Source organism: Miniopterus natalensis, chromosome 11 (assembly GCF_054644295.1).
Source record: "Miniopterus natalensis isolate mMinNat1 chromosome 11, mMinNat1.hap1, whole genome shotgun sequence".
NCBI lineage: Eukaryota > Metazoa > Chordata > Mammalia > Chiroptera > Miniopteridae > Miniopterus > Miniopterus natalensis.
The window spans coordinates 69,674,019-69,696,124 of NC_142091.1; the positions used below are offsets into that span (position 1 = coordinate 69,674,019).

General features: G+C 39.5%; 3 protein-coding genes across 3 annotated transcripts; 1 reads left to right on the top strand and 2 right to left on the bottom strand.

The window, feature by feature from the left end:
- Window positions 1-2,267: 2,267 nt before the first annotated feature.
- On the bottom strand, window positions 2,268-3,215 carry LOC107527602 (olfactory receptor 5B2-like). The gene has a single exon (XM_016200379.2). It carries the CDS (start codon window positions 3,210-3,212, stop codon window positions 2,268-2,270), a length of 945 nt encoding a protein of 314 aa, XP_016055865.2. The 5' UTR covers window positions 3,213-3,215.
- A 7,198-nt stretch (window positions 3,216-10,413) lies between these two features.
- Window positions 10,414-11,366, top strand: LOC107527601 (olfactory receptor 5B3-like). The gene is given in 2 exon segments (XM_016200378.2): window positions 10,414-11,335; window positions 11,338-11,366. Coding segments are annotated over 2 exon segments (951 nt in total).
- A 5,400-nt stretch (window positions 11,367-16,766) lies between these two features.
- LOC107527599 (olfactory receptor 5B2-like) lies at window positions 16,767-17,714 on the bottom strand. The gene has a single exon (XM_016200377.2). The coding sequence runs from the start codon at window positions 17,712-17,714 to the stop codon at window positions 16,767-16,769; it is 948 nt and encodes a 315-aa protein (XP_016055863.2).
- Between the last annotated feature and the right edge of the window lie 4,392 nt (window positions 17,715-22,106).

The following is a 22,106-nucleotide window of genomic DNA, read 5'->3' on the forward strand; positions in this document are numbered from 1 at the left end:
ATCTTTAGGAAGGAAGAAAAAGGTTTCATAAGTCTCTATAAACTCTCATTTTTTGACATTTATACCCCAGTCTCACCTTAATATTTTAGCAAAACATTGAAAAATATGTTTTTGCTTTCAAATAATGTAAATACAGGGGTCTTACTGCTTTTGCATGAATTACACTTCTTGCTAAAAATGTTCATGGAATATAGATGCTTACCTGTCTGCTGGGAGGGAAAAACCGGTCAGTCAGAATATCAGCCGCAGAATATGCACAATGCGGTCAGAGGAGCGGCCTCTCGGGTAGCGGCATCAGGCTCCGAGGAGCGGAGCCGCTTACCTCCTTCTTGTAAAATAAACATCATAATATAATATTACCTCTGCCACATAATTCACAGAACTCTGTGAACAACACATAAGAGAAAACCTGTACAGCATCTCAGTGAGAGATTCTCAGTTTAAAGTCAATGCAGGTCATTGTTATCTTAGGGTGTGCTCCTGACCATGGCTGCAGGCTCATAGCAAATCCTAGGAAAGGGCCCCTGGGTGCTGACAAGTGTCACCATGCAGATGAATAAGTGATCGCCGGCTGGGGCGCATCTAAAATGATGTCACACTGAGTCCCATTGGGATCTCCACAGCATGGGGCCGTGGAGAGGGTTGCGGAGACGGGGAGCTCTGGGAATGTCCCTAGAGGGCATCCACACCCCTCACCCCACTTTCCCAGGAAAGACGCAATTAAACTGCCTGTGTGGACATGCTGATCATTTTCATTGTACATGTTTTTTTATTACTTGCCTTTTCTTCTTATTTCTGCCAATTTATAATTAGTGTATAGTTTATATACAGTAATATCCACAATTTTAGTGTATAGTTCTAAGAGATTCATCAAATTGGTGTTCAAGAAACCACTGTTAGCTAAACAAATTCCTATGATCTTCCTTTGGAAAACTCTTTCTCCTACCCTCCCTTGTAACCAACAAACAGTTTTGCCTAAATAATGTTGCTTTTATAAGAATGTCCTTAACTGTGATCCTAGAATGTATACTCTTTGAGTCTCTCATCTTTCACTTAGCATCTGAGGTCCGTCCACACTATTACCTGTGTCACAGTGAAATGCTTTTTATTGCAGAGGAGTGTTCCCTCACGTGGACATTACAGATCGTTTATCTTGTTCCACAGTGGAGGGACATTTGTGTTAGCTCTAGTGTTTGATAATTACAAATAAAGCTGATATAAACATTTGCCTAAGCATTTTCACATAAATACAAGTTTTCATGTCATTTGGGTAAATATCTAGGAATTGGATTGCTTGGCCATATGGTAAGTATATGTTTATTTAAATGCATATTACTACAGGAAAGAAGCCAGTATGAAAAGGCCACAGCCTGTATGATTCCAACTATATGACATTCTGGAAAAGGCAAAACTATGGAGACAGCAAAGGGATCAGTAGTTGCTAGGGCTTTGGAGAGCGAGGGGTGACTAGACGGAGCGTTTTAGGGCAGTAAAAATACTTTGTATGATATTATAATGGTGGATTCAATTCATTACACATTTATCAAAACCCACAGCATGTACAACACCAAGAGGAAACCCTAGGTAAGCTATGAAATTTGGGTGATTGTTTTATCTTTTAGAAAATTGTAATGTGAACATGATTCCACAAAATGACTCAGCCCAGACAGAAACATTAATTCATTTAAGAAGTGATATTTATGTATTTCTCAACAAAATGTGCCCAAAGAGTATCTATGTCCTTTCACTTAAAAGTATGTGAATATTTTCTCCTACTTAGGATCTTAGAACAGTTATTCAACAAAAGAAATAATTTTGATTGGATATAACTTTGTGTTTAATATTTCAATTAACTACTTAAATTATTTTAATTAAAAACTAGCATATCTCTGACAAATTTTCCATTCTAGTGTGAGTGCCCAGATGGAGCATACACATGTACCTTTCTTCATTGGCTTGTTTGTGCCCCTGTTTAACATATATGTTTGCATTGTCAGGTGGTAGAGAAAATTAAGTGGAACAAGTGAATAAATTAGATATCATTAGTAACGTTTGATGAGCAGGTCCCAAATTTCTAATGCTTTCCCTTAGCCACCCTCACTCAACTATTATATTTCTGAATATGTTTTCTCTTTACTGGACAAAATCTTTTGAAAAAATAAGGATGTCACCTCAGGAATTTAAATGCATGTGGGACTTAAAAAGTAATTTATTGCATGGAAAAAGTCTGAGAGAAACTAAACAATGTTATTGTGCATACTACAAGGTTAAAATCCCAACCCCACAGAAAATTTTGCCTTCTCAATCACCTTCTTGAGTGCACCCTTCACCTCTTTGTTCCTCAGGCTGTAGACCAGAGGGTTCAGCATGGGGATGACCATGGCATAGAACACGGAGGCCACCTTGTCTGTGTCCAGGGAGTGGCTGGAGCTGGGCTGTAAGTACATGAAGATGACAGTCCCGTAGAAGATGGAGACAGCAGTGAGGTGAGAGCCGCAGGTGGACAGAGCCTTCTGGTGCCCCTGAGCTGAGTGTATCTTCAAGATGGTGATAAATATGAACAGGTAGGAAATCAATATAACCAGAAGAGCAAAAGACACATTAAAGCTTGACATAAAAACAAGAAATACCTCACTAATGCGTATACCTGAGCAAGACAGAGCCATCACTGCTGGAACATCACAGAAAAAGTGATGGACAAGATTAGACTTACAGAAGAAAAGACTGAATATGTCCCCAACATGGAAGAAGGCATTCAGGAAACCACAGACATAGGAGCCTATGGCCAGACGCGCACACACCCCGGGTGTCATGGTGCTGGTGTAGTGCAGGGGCTTGCACACTGCTGCGTAGCGGTCATAGGCCATGGAGGCCAAGAGGTAATTTTCCACAGTGGCAAAGGCTACGAAAAAGAACATCTGAGCAGCGCACCCATTGTAGGAGATGACCTTGTCGCCTACAAGCAACCCCGCCATGGCCTTGGGAGTGACAGCTGAGGAGTAAGCGAAGTCCACCAGGGCCAGGTTCCTGAGGAAGAAGTACATGGGCGTGTGGAGGCGGGGGTCCAGCAGGGTCAGCACCGCCAGCCCCAGGTTCCCCACCACAGTGCTGAGGTAGAGGAGGGTGAACATGATGAAGAGGGGGACCTGCAGGCCTGGGGCGCTGGTTAGGCCCACAAGGATGAAATGTGTCACTTCTGTCCTGTTCTCCATCAGTGCTATTTGGGAATCACGAGATGTCCTGTAGCAGTGAGAAATGAAGGGAAAAAAGTGACAACCAAAAAGAATAGTGTAGTGAAATTAAAATACTATGTATATTATTTCATTAAAAATTTGTACTTCAAATTTATCTTGATCTAATGTCAAGAGTTTTACATATAAATGCGTGTGTATACAGTGGGTGGTATTATTTTTATCTTACCATTAAAAAGTTAAGGATTCGAGAAGTTCCGTGATATTCAACAATTATATCACTAGCATGAAGAAGATTCAGGATTTGAGACTGAAACCCATGTTCAACACTATCAAATTCTCTGTGTTTAGCCGCCTCACTGTCAGCATATTTAAAGGTGCAGGTAATAAATAAATAAAATGATAGGAAAGGGAAAAAGTTGAACTACAGTTCAATCCTGCTAATTCCTTTAGCTCCCTTTGTAGTTTAAAGAATGGTCACTTCACATTTATGCTTTCTTTTAAACCTCTGGTAGGAGCCCAATTGAGTGTATAAGATGTAGTTACTGCCCTAGCCAATCAGAGCATCATTTATCTTATTTTTTCAATTCATCTTCTTCAGGAAAGAAGCAGCATATTTCATAAATATCACTAAATTCCCTACTGATGGAAGTTCTGACATTTTTACTCCAGCCTCAACTTATTATTTTAAAAAAGTCCAAAATATCTATTTTTGTGCTCAAATAACTTATATGTAGCTTTTTAAAATAAGTATGTAGAATATTTAGCTTACCTTGCTCCTCGAAGAGAAGAGACAGTCAATCCTGAATAACAAGTGTGAAATCAGAAATTCAGCCATGAAATAATGCATAAATAATGATAAACAAGCTATATTTTAGGAGTGATCAAAAGGTTCCAAGTTTTCTAAGACAGTGGAAGATAGAGGAAAAAACGCTAACAAGGACCCAGAACCCTGGGCCCAAGTCCTGAATCCACCATGAATTCTTCCTGTGCCCTTGGAAGAGTCCCTTACCTTCTCCTTTAAAATAAACATAATACAATTACTTCTCCCACATAATTTACAGGATTGTGTCTGTAAATAGCATATAAGGGAAGGTCTAGAAAACAACTGTTCAACAGGTAACCATTTTAAATCACCCAGTATCTAATTTTTAGCTTGGGGTGATTTTCTTGGCTATGGTTGCAGGTTTATAGCAATTCTTCAGTGGACAGAAAGCATGTGTGTAATGACAACTATTAACATTCACATGAGTATATGATGCTCAGAGGACCCCGCATGCAGGCTGGTCCCTCTAAAATGATGTTGTGTGGAGTGTTGGTATTTCAGAGGCCAATGCAAGGGAGCCAGGAGTGAGTTATAGAGATGTGGAGCTCTCAGGGAACGTGCCCCCCGAGAGCATCTGCGGGGTGCAATTAAAATGCCTCTGGGGACCTGCCTGCATGGTGAGTGTGGGTGCGTATTTGGGCATGACTTCTTGTTATTTTTCTTTTCTCATTTTCTAAATGCATCATTTACAAACAGTAAGGCCCGCACATTTTTGTGTGTGTATAGTTTTAAGGATTTGGTCAAATGTGTATGACTATGTAACTACTACCAGAATCAAGGTAACAGAGCATTTCTCACGTGTGCAAAAGCGCCAGCTCTTTGTGGCCAACTCCTTCTCCCACCACTGCCCCTGGACACCGCTTAACTGTTTTGTGTGTACAACTGCCTTAAGAATGTCCTTCACTGGGGTTCTAGCGTATGTAGTCTATGAATGCTGCTTTTCTCACTTAGCATAATGCATTTAAGATCCATTAATGTTGCTACTTTTACCAATAGTGCAATCTTTTTTTTTTGGTTTTAGTAGTATTCTATTTTATGGACATTACAGATTGTTTATCCATTCCTTAGTTAGGGTGACATTATGTTGATTCTGTGAACATGCTGATTGTGTGTGTGTTGGGCAGTCATTCCACACTGGAATGGGCAAGAATGGGCATACTTACAGCAGACAAAATAAACTTTAACTCAAACAGCATCAGAAGAGACAAAGGAAGACATTATATAATTATAAAAAGGTCAATTCTCCAGGAAGATATAACAATTATAAATATATATGCATCAAAGATAACTAATATATGAAGTAAACATTAACATAATTGAAGGGAGAAATAGTAACACAGTAAAGTGGAGACTTCATTTTCCCACATTTAATAATGAAAAACCAGATAGAAGATTGATAAGGAAACACTGAATTGCATTCAGTTAAACATATTCTTACCATCTGACCAAGCAACCCAACTCATAGAAATTACCTAAGTAAAATGCAAACCTATGTTCACACAAAAACAACATTGGACAGATGTTTAGTAAGTTTATGCAAAATATCCAGTTATGTGGCTCAGTTGGTTGGAGCATCGTTTCGTACACCAGAAGGTGGCAAGTTCGATTCCAGGTCAGGGCACATACCCAGGTTCTATCCCCTTTCAGGGCACATGTGGGAGTCAACCAATTGATGTCTCTCTCTCACATTAATGTTTATCTCTCTCTCTCTCTCAAATCAATAAAAAATAAAAATGTTTAAAAGAATATCCAGATATTGGAACCAACCCAAATGTCTTAGAAGTGGGAAATGTAGAAACAATCTGTGATATCTATATATAATGGAATACTATTCAGCAATAATAAAAAAGATTTTACCACTGATTTATTATGGGTTAAATTGTGTTCAAAAATTCATTTGTTTCACTTAGCATGGAGGGGAGGTAAGGGGAGTGGAGGAAGGCATGCAGGGATAAATAATGATGGAATGAGACTTGACTTGGGGTGGTGAACACATAACACAGTGTTGTGAAATTGTACACCTGAAATTTGTATGATTTTGTTAACCAGTGTCACCCCAATAATTTCAATAAAAAGGAAAAAAATTGTTTGTTGAAGTCCTAACTCTCAGTACTTCAGAATGTGTTTTTATTTGGAAATAAGATTTTTGCAGATTTAATTAGGTAAAATTAAGTCATAGTGGAGTAGGGTAAACTTCAAATCCAATATGACTCATGTCCTCTTAAAAAGGGAAAATTTGAGAGGTGACGTAAGTGGAATGGCAGTGTAAAAGATCCTCTTGGCCTTTCCCCTCGAAGTGTCAACAATTTAAGTAGCTATAATTCAAAAAAGGATTTCTTGCTCGACACACAAATACATCTGAGAGATCCATACATTGAAACATCAAGAAATGCCAACAGCCAAGCTGGTGTGGCTCAGCAGTTGAGCATTGACCTAGGATCCAGGAGATCAGGGTTTGATTCCTGGTCAGGGCACATGCCTGGGTTGCGGGCTCAGTCCGCAGGAGGGGGCGTGCAGGAGGCAGCCGATCAATGACTCTCTTATCATTGATGTTTCTATCTCTCTCTCTCTCCCCTCCTCTCTCTGAAATCAATAAAGACATATATATAATGCGAACAACTGCCAGCAAACCACCTAAAATCTCAGAGACAGACATGAAACAAATTCTCTCCTACGGGATTCACAAGGAACCAGCGGAACAACCCTGCTGACACCTTGATCTCAGACTTCTAGCCTTCAGAAATATGAGACAATAAAGTTGTGTTGTTTAAGCTACCAAGTTTGTGGTACTTTTTTATGGCTGTTCTAGGAAATTAACATAGGTAACAATATGAGTGGATCTCAAATACACCATGCTAAGTGAAAGAAGCCAGACAGAAGGGCTATATACACTAGGATTTAATTTATAGGACATTCTTGCAAAGACAAAATTAGTGGTTGGGGCAGTGGGTGAGAGAAGGGGCTGATCACAAAGAAAAGCTCAGAGGTTTAGTTTGGATGATGGAACTCTTCTATATGATGATGTGGTTGGTAATGGTTTCATGACCACATACATTTGACCAAACTTGAAGATTTATACACTAAAAACCATAGATATTATTGTTTATAAATTATATTTTAATCAGAAAGTAGGACGAATAAGAAATAACAAGTAATATGAAAACATGTGTGCACTCTCATCATATCTAGCTAGGTTCCTACAGGCAATTTAATTGCTTCTTTTCTAAGACCTTGGGACAAGAGCTCTTGAAGTCCTCATAGGGGACATCCCCAAAGAACTCCATGTCTCTAGGCTCCCTCCTGATTCCTATGAATTTGCCTCTGAAATCCCAATGACTCAATGTGGCATCATTTTAAAGAGACCAGACTGTGTGCTGAGCCCCCTTGGCTATCCTTTACTCATCCTAATGTTAATAGTTGTTAGTACGTGCAGGCCTTCCTTCTGACTTCTGATCTGAGGATTTGCTATGAGCCTGCAATCATGGCCAGGGAAAACATCTCAAGATGAGTATTATATTGATTGACTTTTAAATGATAACCCCTGGTTGTTTTAAAGAGCTTTCCTTATTTGCTCTTTATAGGCACAATTCAGTAAATTATGAGGGAGAAGTAATTTTAGAACTAAGGAGAAGACAAGTGACTCCTCCAAAAGCATAGTAAGTATTAATGGTGGATTCAGGACTTATACCCAGGTTTCTGACTTCATGTTGGGGCTTTCTTCCATCTTTACTTGTCTTAGAGATCTTGGAATCTTTTGACCAGTACCCAATAAAGAAGTTCACCAAGAATATATATGCATTATTCCATGATTAGATTTCATAGGTCAGAACCATTATTCAGGGGTGACCGTTCATTTCATCAGCAAGGTAAGCCTCTATGTTTTATACACATTTGTAGTGAGAACTGTAACTTACGCAAAATCCATGGGGCAGCTATACCTACTATAGGTTATTTGAGCACATAACTAGATATTTTGAACAGTTTTTTCTAAAACAGTGAGTTGAGACTGGTGTTTAAATGTCAAAACTTCATCAGTAAGAAGTGCAGTGATACTTACAAAATATCATTATGTTGCTTTCCTAAAAAAGATTAGCAAATAAAGTAATGCTTTTATTGAGTGAGTCTTAATTTCACCATATTTACTATCTGTGGTCCTTTCACTGGAGGTTTAAAAAAAAAAAGCAGAAGAGAGTGAAATAACCTTCCTTTAAACTACAGAAGTGTTGTAATTGAATTAGCAAGATCCATTGTGATCTTTTCCACATAATCTTATTTTTGTTATTACTGACACACCTACAAATGTTGATGGTGAGGTGGCTAAAAGTCTAAGCTTTTGATTTTGTCACAGATGGATTTGAATCATGAATCTTGAATTTTCTTCATACTCACTGCGCAATTGTAGAGCTTTGCATAGCTTCTCAAAAACCTCAGTTCTCTTAATGGTAAAATGGGAATTATAACATCACCTACCTTACAACATTATCGTGAAGATTAAATGAAAAGTTTATTTATAAACATATATGTAAACATACCTAAATATAATTATATATATCTATAGCTTTTATGATTGTTTGCAGAACATACTGTACTCTACAAGCAGTTATGACTGTCAAAGGCTGACAAACCTAGTGACTCCAGAGGCTAGGCTTGTAAAGTGAAGATGCGAAAGAGTTAGGAGGACAGTGGTAGAGAATACTGATTAGTGAGTGACAGGCGTCCTGAAGACCTTAAGTTCAGGTTAACAAGATTTAAAACATTGCTCTGACTCAAGAACATAGTTATATAAAAAGTTTAAACATAAATCCCAACACCAAAACAGACCTAGAGTCTAAAAGCAGCCAACAAATTGGGAACTTTCAACCCTCAATCTCCATGATTCAACTGAGATGATAACAATGAAAGAAGAAATGAGTTTAACAAAGGACACTCTTTTAGCTCATGTTAAAATATAGATTTTAAGAAAGAAATTAAACCAAAGAGCAGCTCATATGGAATGGCTAGAATAGCTACTCCTGCTCCCGGAGGAGGGGCAGACAGAAAAACACTAGGGAACACATCTCAGTGAACCAAGTATGTGAGAAAAAGGAAATCAGAGAGAGAGACTACAAGACTTTAAAGCTCACCCGCACCTGAATCCCTAATAAGCTAACACTTATGAGGCCATGCTATATACCCAACATTTCACTCATTTTATTTGACCCATTATTTTATTTAATCCTCACAATAATACCATGAGATTCATCCCATTACAACCTTCATTTTGTATATAGAGAAAATCAGGTTCGGGCACTTAGGTTGGAACCAAAAACTCTTGGGTAGTAAACGGTAGGACTGATGTGCACCTCTTCCCAGAGCCCAAGCTCTGTATCCAATGCTATACGTCTTCTCCTCAGAACTGCCTCTGCTGGTTGTACATGCCCCTGTGTCTCCAGTTACCCACCACATCTACCACGAATATAGGTCTCAGTTACTTAACTGTGAAACTCCAAACACTGAGTTTGGACCAGTAGAGACAAAGAGTAAACGCAAGTTGCATTAAATTCAATTTTATTTATATTAAGACCAATGAGCTGAAGAACCACTCTGCCTGTGTACATAACTTGGCTTTGGCAGTAATAATTTTTTAAAAAATGTATCATTATTGATTTCAGAGAGAGGAAGGGAGAGGGAGAGAGAGAGACAGAAACATCAATGATGAGAGAGTCATTGATCGGCTGCCTCCTGCAGGTCCCCCACCAGGGATTGAGCCTGCAACCCGGGCATGTGCCTGACCAGGGATCGAACCTTCCTGGATTGATCCAGGGATCGAATCTCCTGGATCATAGGTCAATGCTCAACCACTGAGCCATGCCCAGCTGGGCAGTAATAATTTTTAAACTTAAATATGTTTACTGAACCTCTGTGCCTCATAAGTTAAATAGGGCAACAACTAGTCAATCTTATAGAGTTACTGAAAAACATAAATGGGTATAGATGTAAGATGTCTAGAGCATTTCCTGGCATATAAGCAACATAGAAGTATAAGCATTCACTAGGCTTAGAGAACTGGAATGACAGATTTTTCATTCCAGATATGTCATCTTGATCAAGACATTACTTATTTACACAACCAGTTTAAAATTTACAAAATTTAGAAGGTGGGAAATGATTCGTAAAAATCCATCAGTTTCAGCAACGTGTAACTCTGTAGGTAATGTATGCAGTAAACTTTGTTGTCAAACCCGTATGTTAGGTCAGAATGACAGTGAAATAAAAATTATTACCATTATAAAGATGTACATTTATCTATTATCTTTCTGTCTATCTGTTTCAGTTTCTATTCGATTGATTTTTTGTCAATCATTGTGTTCCTTTATTGCTCACTGCTACAGGGCCTCTTATGATCCTACAATTTCCATGGGGAACAGGACAGAAGTGACTGAGTTCACCCTCCTCGGACTGACCAGCGCCCCAGACCTGCAGGTCCCCCTCTTCATCATGTTCACTCTCATCTACCTCATCAGTGTGGTTGGAAACCTGGGGATAATTATCTTGATTCTCATGGACTCTCATCTCCACACTCCCATGTATTTTTTCCTTAGTAACCTCTCTTTGGTTGACTTTTGTTACTCTACAGCTGTCACTCCCAAGGTCATAGCTGGATTCCTCATAGGAGACAAGGTCATCTCCTACATTGCATGCGCTGCTCAGATGTTCTTTTTCATAGCCTTGGCCACTGTGGAAAATTTCCTCTTGGCCTCCATGGCCTATGACCGCTACGCAGCAGTGTGCAAGCCCCTGCATTACACCACCACCATGACACCCGGGGTGTGTGCGCGTCTGGCCGTAGGTTCCTACGTCTGTGGTTTCCTGAATGCCTCCGTCCACGTTAGGGACACATTCAGCCTCTCTTTCTGTATGTCGAATCTGGTCCATCACTTTTTCTGCGATGTTCCAGCAGTTATGGCTCTCTCTTGTTCTGACAGACATATTGGTGAGCTGATTCTTGTTGTCGTGGCAAGCTTCAACATCTGTTTTGCTCTCGTGGTTATCTTGATTTCCTACATGTTCATATTTGTCACTATCCTGAAGATGCACTCAGCTGATGGATATCAGAAGGCTCTGTCCACCTGCGCCTCTCACCTCACTACAGTCTCCATCTTCTATGGAACTATTATCTTCACTTACTTACAGCCCAGCTCCAGCCATTCCACGGACACAGACAAAATTGCATCTGTGTTTTATACTATAGTCATCCCCATGCTGAACCCCCTGGTCTATAGCTTGAGAAACAAGGAGGTAAAAAATGCATTCAAGAAGGTTGTTGAGAAGGCAAAACTGTCTCTAGGCTTCACCTGTTAAAGCTGTAGGATCTCTAATAACCTAGTTTTATTCCTGTCAGATGTTCAACATGCATGACTCACATTTTTATGGCCCACAATGCCCATAAATTGCTGAGAATACTCTTCTTTCTTCAAAAGCTTATCATCTAGAAAAAAGAAAATGTTGTGTCCAAATACATGATATCTGAATTAGAATGGCCAAAGGGGACCTTAAGAATTTTGGTGTCCTTGCTTGTAATAAACCTTATTAATTATATTTAATTTATTTCCATGTTCATATTTTCTCTGCCATGTGGCAATGGAAGTATATATGGAAAACATGGCACACACGAATCCATGAAAAGAAGCACATGCAAGAATCCCCTATGTGCACATACATGCAAAAGTGGGAAATTTGTTAAAAGAGTTGGATGGAGTATGGCCAGTTTTTAATTTAAAAGTTAATATAATTTATACATCAGAATATACATTTATGTCCAATAGTATTTCTGTAGTTCAAAACTATTTTAGGAGTCTAACATGAAGAAAAATGTGATATGGCTGTTTGAATAAAGATACATGCTTTTGGTTGGCACATTTTATTCAGAGCTACATATGTATAATATTTTAAAGGAACTGATATTTCTGTCTTCAGTAAGTCTACTGGCAAAACCAGTTTGTTTACAGGATGAATTTCAAAAACAAAAAGGCCGGAGTATAAGCAAAGGAGATTGAGAAATAAAAGGGAATTTTCCAATTTTTCTGTATATGACTACCTTATCTTATATTTTGTAAACAAACAGTGATTAATAATGTTATCCATTTTTCTCATTGAAAATTCTATGACAGTGTTAATGCCACTCATTCATGGATGCTTCAGTATTAGCTGAGCTCCGTCATGTGTCACCGTTCCCCTCCCCCTTCACTCCACCTTGGTCACACTGAGTTCCTTGCTTTTCCTGGGCAACTCCAAGCATGCTCCTGCCTCAGGGTCTTTGCACTCGCTGCTGCCAATGCTCAGAAAGCTCAATTCTTTCGTGTCTTTGCTTAAATGTTATCATACCAGATTCCTCCACCTCTCGATGGACACTGTTCCTTTCCTGCACTCCTTGCTTTAGCCTTCATAATTCTGATCAGCACTCAGCTATTAAAATATTACCATTATTTATATATATATATATATTTCCCTACTGAGAGCATACACCACACAAGAGGAGTCACTTTGTCTTCCTAACTAACAACTTCATTTCCAATACATAAATTACAACCTGGTTTATACTAATTTCTCAATAAATATTTGTTAAATTAATGAATAAATAAATTAATTAAAATTTGAGTCCAGCAGTCAATATATTTGAACCACTGATAATTATAGGAGTTCATTATCCGTCATAGAATTCTTTAGAAAATAACTTTAGAGGCCCTGGCTGGGTAGCTCAGTTGGTTAGAGCATCATCCCAACATGCCAAGGTTGCAGGTTGGATCCCAGTTAGGGCACATACAAGAAGCAACCAATGAATTCATAAATAAATGGAATGGCAAATTGATGTTTTTTTTCTCTCTTTCCCTTTTCTTTCTCTCTCCTCTTCTTACCTCTCTAAAATCAATCAATAGAATTTTAGAGCATTTCATGAGCCATGGATAGGCTTTAAAAAAAAAAAAAATTCTCACTCACTATTTGTATTTCCTACTTTTGGAGAAATTAATTTTTTAGAAATCATACTATCAAATGCATCGTACCAAACCATCTTAATTTTTTTATTAGTATTTCTCAGTAAGTGGAAAATAACACATGAAATAAATTTTGTTTAGTAAACCATAAAAAGACAAAATGAGATTATAATAAGTTTCCTACCTGGTTCAATTTGCAAAATGTCTCCATAAATAATGAATTATGTATTTAATGTCAGTGGTTCAAAACAGACAAGTCCTATGTACCTCTCACCCAGTTTCCTCTTTAGTTAATATCTTTATCACGTTATATTTGTCAAAACTAAGAAACCAACATTGATACATTACTATTATCTAAAATGTCAAAAATTTATTCAGATCATTATTTTTCAACTAAGGGCATTTTCTCTTACAGAATCCAGTCCAGGATGCAACATTGCACATTGGTCATGTCTCTTTAGTCTTCTCTGATCTGTGACAGATTCTCAGTTTTTAAAATTTTTTTGTCACCTTAATAAGTATTTTGTAGAATCAAGTATTTTGTAGAATGCCTTTCAATTTATGTTTATCTGATATTTTGACATCGTTATATACATTTTGAGAAAGAATAAGAAGTGACCTTCTCATCATGTCCTATCAGGGACACACACTGCCAACATGACTTGTTACTGGGGATTTTACCTTGATCAGTTAAACAAGATGATCCCTTGAACTTCTGCCAGGTTCTTCAATGTAATGCTACCTTTCCCCCCCGCGCACTCTATACTTTAGAAGCACGTCACCAAGCTTCAGTGCACACTCAAGGTGGAAGAGGCTACATTCCATATCCTAGGGGAGGTCTATACAAATTATTTAAATTTTCACTATTAGGGAAACACAAACCAAAACTACAATGTGATACCACCTCACACCTGTTAGAATGGCTATTATGAACATGACAAGTAATAACAAGTGTTGGAGAGGTTGTGGAGAAAAGGGAACCCTCATTCACTGCTGATGGGACTGTAAACTGGTACAACCACTATGGAAAACAGCATGGAGGTTCCTCAAAAAATTAAGAATAGAGTTACCATATGACCTAGCAATCCCTCTTCTGGGTATCTACCTAAAAAATTGAAAACATTTATTCGCAAAGATATATGCCTCTCTATGTTCATTGCAACACTATTCATGATGGTCAAGACATGGAAAGAGCCAAAGTGTCCTTCAATAGGTGACTGGCTAAAGAAGATGTGGTACATATACAATGGAACACTACTCAGCCATAGAAAAGATGAAACACTGCCATTTGTGACAACATGGATGGATCTTGAGAGTATCATGCTAAGTGAAATAAGTCAGGCAGAAAATGCTACAAACCATGTGATTCACTCATATGTGGGATATAAGACTGAAAACTCATGGTCACAGGCAACAGTATTGTGGTTATTAGAGGGAAGGGGTGGGGGTAGTAAAGGATAAAGGGAGCCAAATATTTGGTGACAGAAGATGGTTTGACTTTGGGTGGTGGGCACAGAATGTAATATGCAGATGACGTATCATAGAAATGAACACTTAAAACCTATATAATCTTATTAACAATGCCACCCCAATAAATTTAATAAAAAATAAAATTTCTCCTTAAGGAAGAAGTGTTTGTGTGTTTATTTGTTTATTTACATCAGGAAAACCCAAACCAAGGTTGTGAAACAAAGTGTCAAGACTCCTAATGATGTATGTCTGCATGGAGCACGTAAGGGGCACAAAGGAGTCAGTGGTCAAGTCTACTTGGACAGTCAGGAAAGGCTTTGTGAAAGAAAATATTGTTGAAATGAGGCTTAAAAAATCAGATGTTCTTTACACAAATGATGTCAAAGGAAACAGCACAAGGAAGATTTCAGGGTCATAAAACCGTCACTTTTTGGAGGTATGGATTCTGAAAACAATGACATTTAAAAATTTTCTCTCAATGAATGGATACTTGACACAATAAGGACTGAATAGTCTGCTTTCATTATTAATTTATTCAACATCTAATTTTCAAATGATGCAGGTAATCAACTTATACAATGAGTTCTTACACACATCAAGCCCTGAAAAGGCAATGGAGAAACAATACTGACAAGATCTTATCCTCGTAGAGTTTACAGCTTTATGAGGGAGACAAGAAAACAACTAAATGCAATAATAATTTTAAAATGTTATTACTACTAGAAAATAGTCAGGGATTTTCAGCAGACACTAATGGGAGAAAGAGAGATGCTTAGACTAAGTACATAGCATTGGGAATGAAGAGAAAGGACTCTAATGATACCGTCTGCATGCGAGTAAAATTTAAATGATGTGCTGGGGAAGAGGGAGTCATGACTGGAGGGAAGGGAGAGATCAGGAAGACTCCACACCGTTGGGTTGGTGCTGCGGCCATCTGGTGACACAGCCATCTGGTGACACAGCCATCGCGAAAGGAGAAACGTGTTGGAGGCAAAAAATGAAAGCTCTATTGTACCTGAGATGCTTCTGGGATAGCAAGGTGGAGATACAAAAGTAGATCTCATTAAGTATCTGGTCCTCAGCAGGGAAATCTGGATGTCATGCGTTTAATTCATCAAACAAATGTTTATCGAGTATCTACTAGGGGCCAGGCCCTGTTGTAGGATTTGTGGATAGAAAATAGTTGAAAATCCATATTTTCTCTAAGCTTATGTTACAGAGGGAAGCGATTAATAATAAAATAACTAAATATATACAGTAAGTCAGATGGTAGTGAGTTAATAGGGAAAAAAATTAACTTCCTAGTTTAAAAACTCTAAAAGGAAAGTAATTGAATACATTTTAGGAGCCAAAGTGATAATAAATGAGAAGACACCTCTTATAGCCCCAATTTGATTTAATAATATACCAACAAAGGTGGCGGAGCTGTATTATAGGAGCCCAGTTACCTGGGTTTTACTTGTAAGTTTCCACTTGAGAGTTGTAAAACCTGAGCAAGTTTCTCAGCATCACTGTATATATGAATACAATATCATTGGAAGGGGTGTTAGAGTACATGAGAGCCTGGAGTTGGGGTTGTTATAGAAAAAATGATAGAAGGACACTCATCGAAAGTGGGAAGATGCCCTCGGTATGAATAGCAGAGCTCATAAAGTCTCAGACGTAGCAGCGGCCAATTGAGTACATGGGTTCCTCATTTATAGAACAAAGGTATCAACTTTGATAAACTTTAATATTCCTTCCAGAACTACAATTTGATTAAACTTTTTGGTCAACAGTGTGATAGTCTTACCTGAATTATGGTGTTCAGTTCCTTCAATAATTCTGAATCTGCTTGGTGATAACCACCTGACTTTTAAATTCTTGTAATTATTGGGATTGGGCCAGCCTGACTCTACCATAACAGTGAAGCTTAAGCTATTTTTCTCTTTAATGGAACTATAAGGCCTCGACTTCTCATTTTTTTTCCACTCATTACAAACTCTTGGAGTTAAGCGGTCACGCTGTGAGAATGCTGGCCTGAAAATACTAGGATGAAAGACTTCTGGAGAATGAGAGACCATGCGGAGCAGAAGTAGCCAGTAGCCAGATTCAACATGCAGAAATGTAAGGCCATCTCGACCCTCTCAGCCCAGCTGACCGTGCAGAAGATACGCAACCTCATGAGTGAGCCCGCGTGAAAGTACTTGTCCTTAGAATTATGAGAAATAAACGCTGTTGGGTTAAGTCACTAAGTCTTGTTGTAATTTGTTGCATAGCAATAGACAACTGATCGACTACACAGATGTATAATATCTCTAACTAAAATTATGTGCTGAGCAGAACCTTCATCTTCTTCATGGCTTTTCTGAAAGCATTATTAACCTCTTTATTCCGCAGACTGTAGACAAGAGGGTTCAACATGGGGACTATGATTGTATAGAACACAGATGCCGTTTGGTCGGTGTCCAGGGTGTGGCTGGAGCTGGGCTGTAGGTACATGAAGATGACAGTCCCATAGAAGATGGAGACAGCAGTGAGGTGGGAGGCGCAGGTGGAGAGGGCCTTCTTCCGCCCCTCTGCTGAGCGCATCCTCAGAAGGGCGATGAATATGAACAGATAGGAGGTCAAGATAACCGTTAGGGCGAACAAGACGTTGAAAGCTGCTAAGATAAAGAGCACTATCTCGTTGATGGAGATATCAGAGCACGAAAGAGCCAGGATTGCAGGGATATCACAGAAAAAGTGATGGACCACGTTGGAGCGGCAGAAGGGCAGGCAGAAGGTGAAGCCAGTGTGGATGGCGGATTCAACCAAGCCCCAGACGTAGCAGCCCACGGACATCTGAACACACACCCGGGGCGTCACGATGCTGGTGTAACGCAAGGGTTTACACACGGCGGTGTGACGATCATAAGCCATGACAGCCAGCAGGAAGCAGTCTGCACTGGCAAAAGCGACGAAGAAGAACATCTGCGCAACGCATCCCCCGTAGGAGATGACTTTGCCCCCTGTGAGGAACCCCGCCATCACCTTGGGGGTGACAGCCGAGGAGTAAGCGCAGTCCACCAGGGACAGGTTACTGAGGAAGAAGTACATGGGCGTGTGCAGGCAAGAGTCCAACAGAATTAACGCGATCATCCCAAGGTTTCCCATGAGCGTGATCAGATAGATGAGAGTGAATATTACGAAGAGGGGGACCTGTAGCTCTGGGGTGTCCGTCAGTCCCAAGAGTCTAAACGCGTTCACCTCTGTGCTGTTCTCCATGGAGGCCATTTCGAAATCGTGTGTCACCTGGCAGAACAAGAGAAGCAAAATGGATGAATTACTTACGCGTGGGAAACGACTCACAGCGTGCCCACGTCACCCACATGCCATGAGGGCGCCATGACCCCGTGACCGGTGCAAGGTTCCCGATGACCAAGACGCTGGCACCTCTCACCCCCGCCTTCCGATCTGTAAGGGTTTACACGCGTTCCTTAGCTCCACACCCCCTCAGGTATCCCAAATGACCGTATCTTCAAAGTATCCATTGCTTATTTTCATTTGGGTTGAAAACTTCTGCTTTCTCTGTCAATGAGTCTGTCATCCCCTGACCAAGTAACACTCACATTAATGGAGGACTTTCCATGTGCCAGGTGGCCTGAGAAGAAGGAACAGTACCTCGCTTAATGTCCCAGCCATCCTACTAGGCAACCATCAGACAAAAATGATGTGCCACTGCCTTTCTGGATGAGAAGTGCTGGGAAGATTGTCATTTAAGCAAGTGTGACCCGCCTGGGATCTAAGAAAGGATAGTTGCCCTTTCACTTCTCAGTGAAAACTGTCCCCCTTGAAACATATGCCAAAAAAAAAAAAAGAAATCTCAAAACTGTGACCATTCAAACAGTGCTCTGTACAGCCTGTGCCTGGCTTCATCCTCGAGGGAAGCGGCAGAAGGTGGAGGAAGGTGTTCATTCTCATTCCATCCCCTTGGAAAGCAACCTAAATGTCCCTGAGCTTGAATTTCTTCATCCAAAACATAAATAAATAAAGTGGGCATTGCATTTCCTATTTTACTCTAGGGAATTCTCATAGCAATTTTAGAAGGTGCGTTGAAGACAACACGGGTCTTTAGAGAGGCAGCGTCTCATGGTTGGTAAAGAGCATGGTCTCTGGAGTCATTCAAATTCCCGCATCTCCACTTGCCAGGTGGGCAGCCCTGGGCAAGTCACAACCTTCCTGGGCCTCAGTTTAAAACAGGGGTGATAATAATAGCACCTTGCCAAGCTGTTTGGAGAATTTAATGAGTTGACGTGTTTAAATCACTCAGAATACTGCTTAATACATAATTAGCATGCAATAAGCCACATGTTTTAATATGATTAAATAAATATTATTATTATTAACAGTAGTTGTAGTAGTACATAAAAGATAGGTTGAAAGAGAGTAACAAAATAAACCTAACAAAGCTACTGGAACCACATTACTAAAGAAACATGTGAATGAGTGAGCTCATAACTTAAATCCAGATTTGTTTACATAAACATACTATTTTTACAAATGTGAACAAAAAATGGAGGCTGAGCTCTAGGGATAATTACAGATACAAATTTTGAGACGCTATCTTTCATGGCATGGTTTCTGCCCGAGGAGCCTATTGAAAGCTGTACCAATCAATTCACCCAGTGCATACTCTCATTACAAAATAACCTCTACAATGTTCAGAATCCAGGCTAAATATCTGGTGGGACCTGATGAAGTCTTCAACAAAGGATCCCTTACTGCCAGAATTATTCAGCCTCGGAGCTCTTTCCCTCACACTCCGCATGTAGTCCATGAGCACATCCTGTATGTCTACCTTCAAAATGTACCCCGAGTCCATTCACTTGTCACCACCTCCAGTGTGACTACCCCAGGCCAAGCCACCCTTTAGGGCACATCTGGTAAGAACTGAGGCCCAGAATGGATCGTTGAGCTGGAGATACGGGAGCTGAGAGATGGTGGGAACTAAGGAGTAGACATTGAAGGATGTTGAAGCTTTGTCTTTTCAACTAGATAGTAAATATGTCCTACAGACAATGTCTTTTTGACCCCTAACAACAATAATATCAGCAGCGTAATGGGGAGCCATACAGCCTTTCAGGCCGGGTACTGTCGTCCTAGTTCATATGGATTCAAACCCCTCACAGTCTGAATCCCATTTGATTGCTATGGAAACAATGCATAATATAAACAATATATTATGTTGCCTTACACTCCCCCCAGTGTGTCTAGTATATAACTGAGCGCACAACAGATAATAATTAAGGAGACTTAATTATTTCATAACTGTAAGTCTATCTGAGGTGGTAAAAAGTGCTTGAGATTTAGGACCACACACTATATTTGAACTGTAGCTTTTTCATTTAAAAGTTTAACACAATTTTAAAATTCTCTAAAAGCCCCCCCCCCCAAAATGGCGAAATGGAGGTAACTGTTTTACATATATTGAGGGAACTTTATTTTACTTATCTGTCCATTGCTTTCTAGATTGGCTCTTGGAAAAGCCTTGGTTTACTATCTTTGTATCCAGGTGCCCAGCACAGTGCGTGGCACCTATCACACAGCCAATGAATTTTTGTCGGATGAGTGAGCTAGTGAAGAAATGATTGCTGTTTCTATATGAAAGTGGATCTCCAAAGATAAAAACTCTGAGACTCTAGATGAAAAATCTAAGAGGAACAGAATTTACATGTATTTCATTGATACTTTCATAGAATATACTCTTCATGAATATCTTTTATAAAATAGTCCACATTTATTCAATACAGTTAATGTCAATAGCTCTCTTTAAATTCCCCTGAGTACCTACTCAGTAAAATATATTTAAATCACACGAGGAACATATGTATATCTATTAGAATATAATTAAGAAGAATATTCTGTGAAACGCCTTTTTGTTGGATCAATACAGTTTCTATATTCGCCAAATCATTGACCAGTAAACCCTCCATGAATTTGTTTTGTGAGAACTTAGAATTAATTTACTACAAATTGTCTTAGACCAATATTTTACAATGACTAGTCATCACTCCTGACACACGGCACTCCCGGCGTGCAGGTGTTTTTCTAGGTGTCCTAAGTACCCAGCACATGTAGGATAAACCGCAGAGGGCAAAGATGCGCTGCAAGTGAAACCATAAGTTGGGCCTTACGGAAGTTTTGCTTCTGGGGTGTGTGTGTGGGGGGGGTGGTGTGTGGGTGTGGGTGTGTGACAATGCAAATCACACTCTTTGCTGTGAATTCCTTGTTCAAAAAAATCTAAAATCTTTGATGAGGAGCCTTGGAATAGTTGGCTCCAAGTTACACGTGAGACTTTGCTTTCATAACACAGGACCATGAACTTCAGAATGGGCCCAATGAACAGTCTCTAAAAACAACTCATTCAGTGGTTCACTCATTTATTTATTTGTTCGCTCACTGCCTCACCGAACACTTACTCAGTGCTCACCATTTCCTCCGTGCTTTCCTAAGCACAGGAATTTTAAATGATGAGAAAAATGCCATCCTCTGTAATTTGAGAAAAATCACCATTTTCCTAATGAATGGAGGTTGTTGTAGCATCTGGACTCTGGGTAAACAGCACGGAAGCCTCCGAGTATTAACTTTGGGATATTACACCCTGAAAAACCCAGAGGAAGATGTTGCCCTTGTAACTTAACATAGCGCACCTTCCAGCACCTCCATCTAAACAGACCGTGGAACTGAGCCAGAAGGTTACCTTGCTCTTCAAAGGGAAATGATACAACTTCACTTACGATCCTCAAGTTGTCAGTCCCACTCAAAAAGAAAGACAGGAGCCCATTGAAGTCCTTACTTAATGTCTGGACACAAAGATTTAAGTTCTCTAAAGGCTGGGAAATATAAGAAGAGGTAATTATCAGGTGACAATTATAAAATATTTTCCAACCTGTCTCACAGGGACACAGTTTGGAGCACAAATAGGAGAAATGTACTCTGCAAATGCTCAGCAGCTCCAAGAAAGAATCATTATACTCACCATGACAACATTTTAGCTTGGGGCTTTACCCCTGACCATTGCTGCAGACTCAGGGTAATACATCAGTGAAGTAAGGTCACTTAGTAAATGGACAAAATTTTACATTAAGATCAATCAAAGAACACCAAAGAGCCTTTGGCATACAGGCTGGTCCCTCTAAAATGATGTTAAATAGTCCTGTTGAGATGTTAGAAGCCAATGACTGGGAACCAGAGGGATTTATGTGTACATGAAGGTGTCAGGGGACTAGTCACTTAGAGAGAAGCAATTAGACTGTAGAGACCTAGCTTAGTTTGTGAAGCACTAATGTGTTTACATTCCTTGGGGTTATTTCTTCTTAATAGTGCAGATATCTCCAGCAAAAGATTCAGACTTAACTTCCCTGGTGGCAATCGGGTAGGATCATGAGAGGGGCGCTAGAAAGTAGGCTGGGAGGTTATAAAAGTTGTGTTGCCCCACGTCAACGTGGCTTCCTGAAGTTCATATGAAAATGGTTGCAGGTGTAGTAATTCCCGTCTTTATAAATGGAGATGACAGTGCCTGCTTCACACTGCTGTTAGGAGGAGTGTATAAGTTAATATTTACGCTTTTAACACAGAGCCTGGAATACTGTAAACTCCCATCATACGCTATAAAACAATTGCAAG

Bases quoted from the DNA above. Each gene is read 5' to 3' on its own strand.
- LOC107527599 (XM_016200377.2), bottom strand. From the start codon at position 17,714: ATGGCCTCCATGGAGAACAGCACAGAGGTGAACGCGTTTAGACTCTTG.
- LOC107527602 (XM_016200379.2), bottom strand. From the start codon at position 3,212: ATGGAGAACAGGACAGAAGTGACACATTTCATCCTTGTGGGCCTAACC.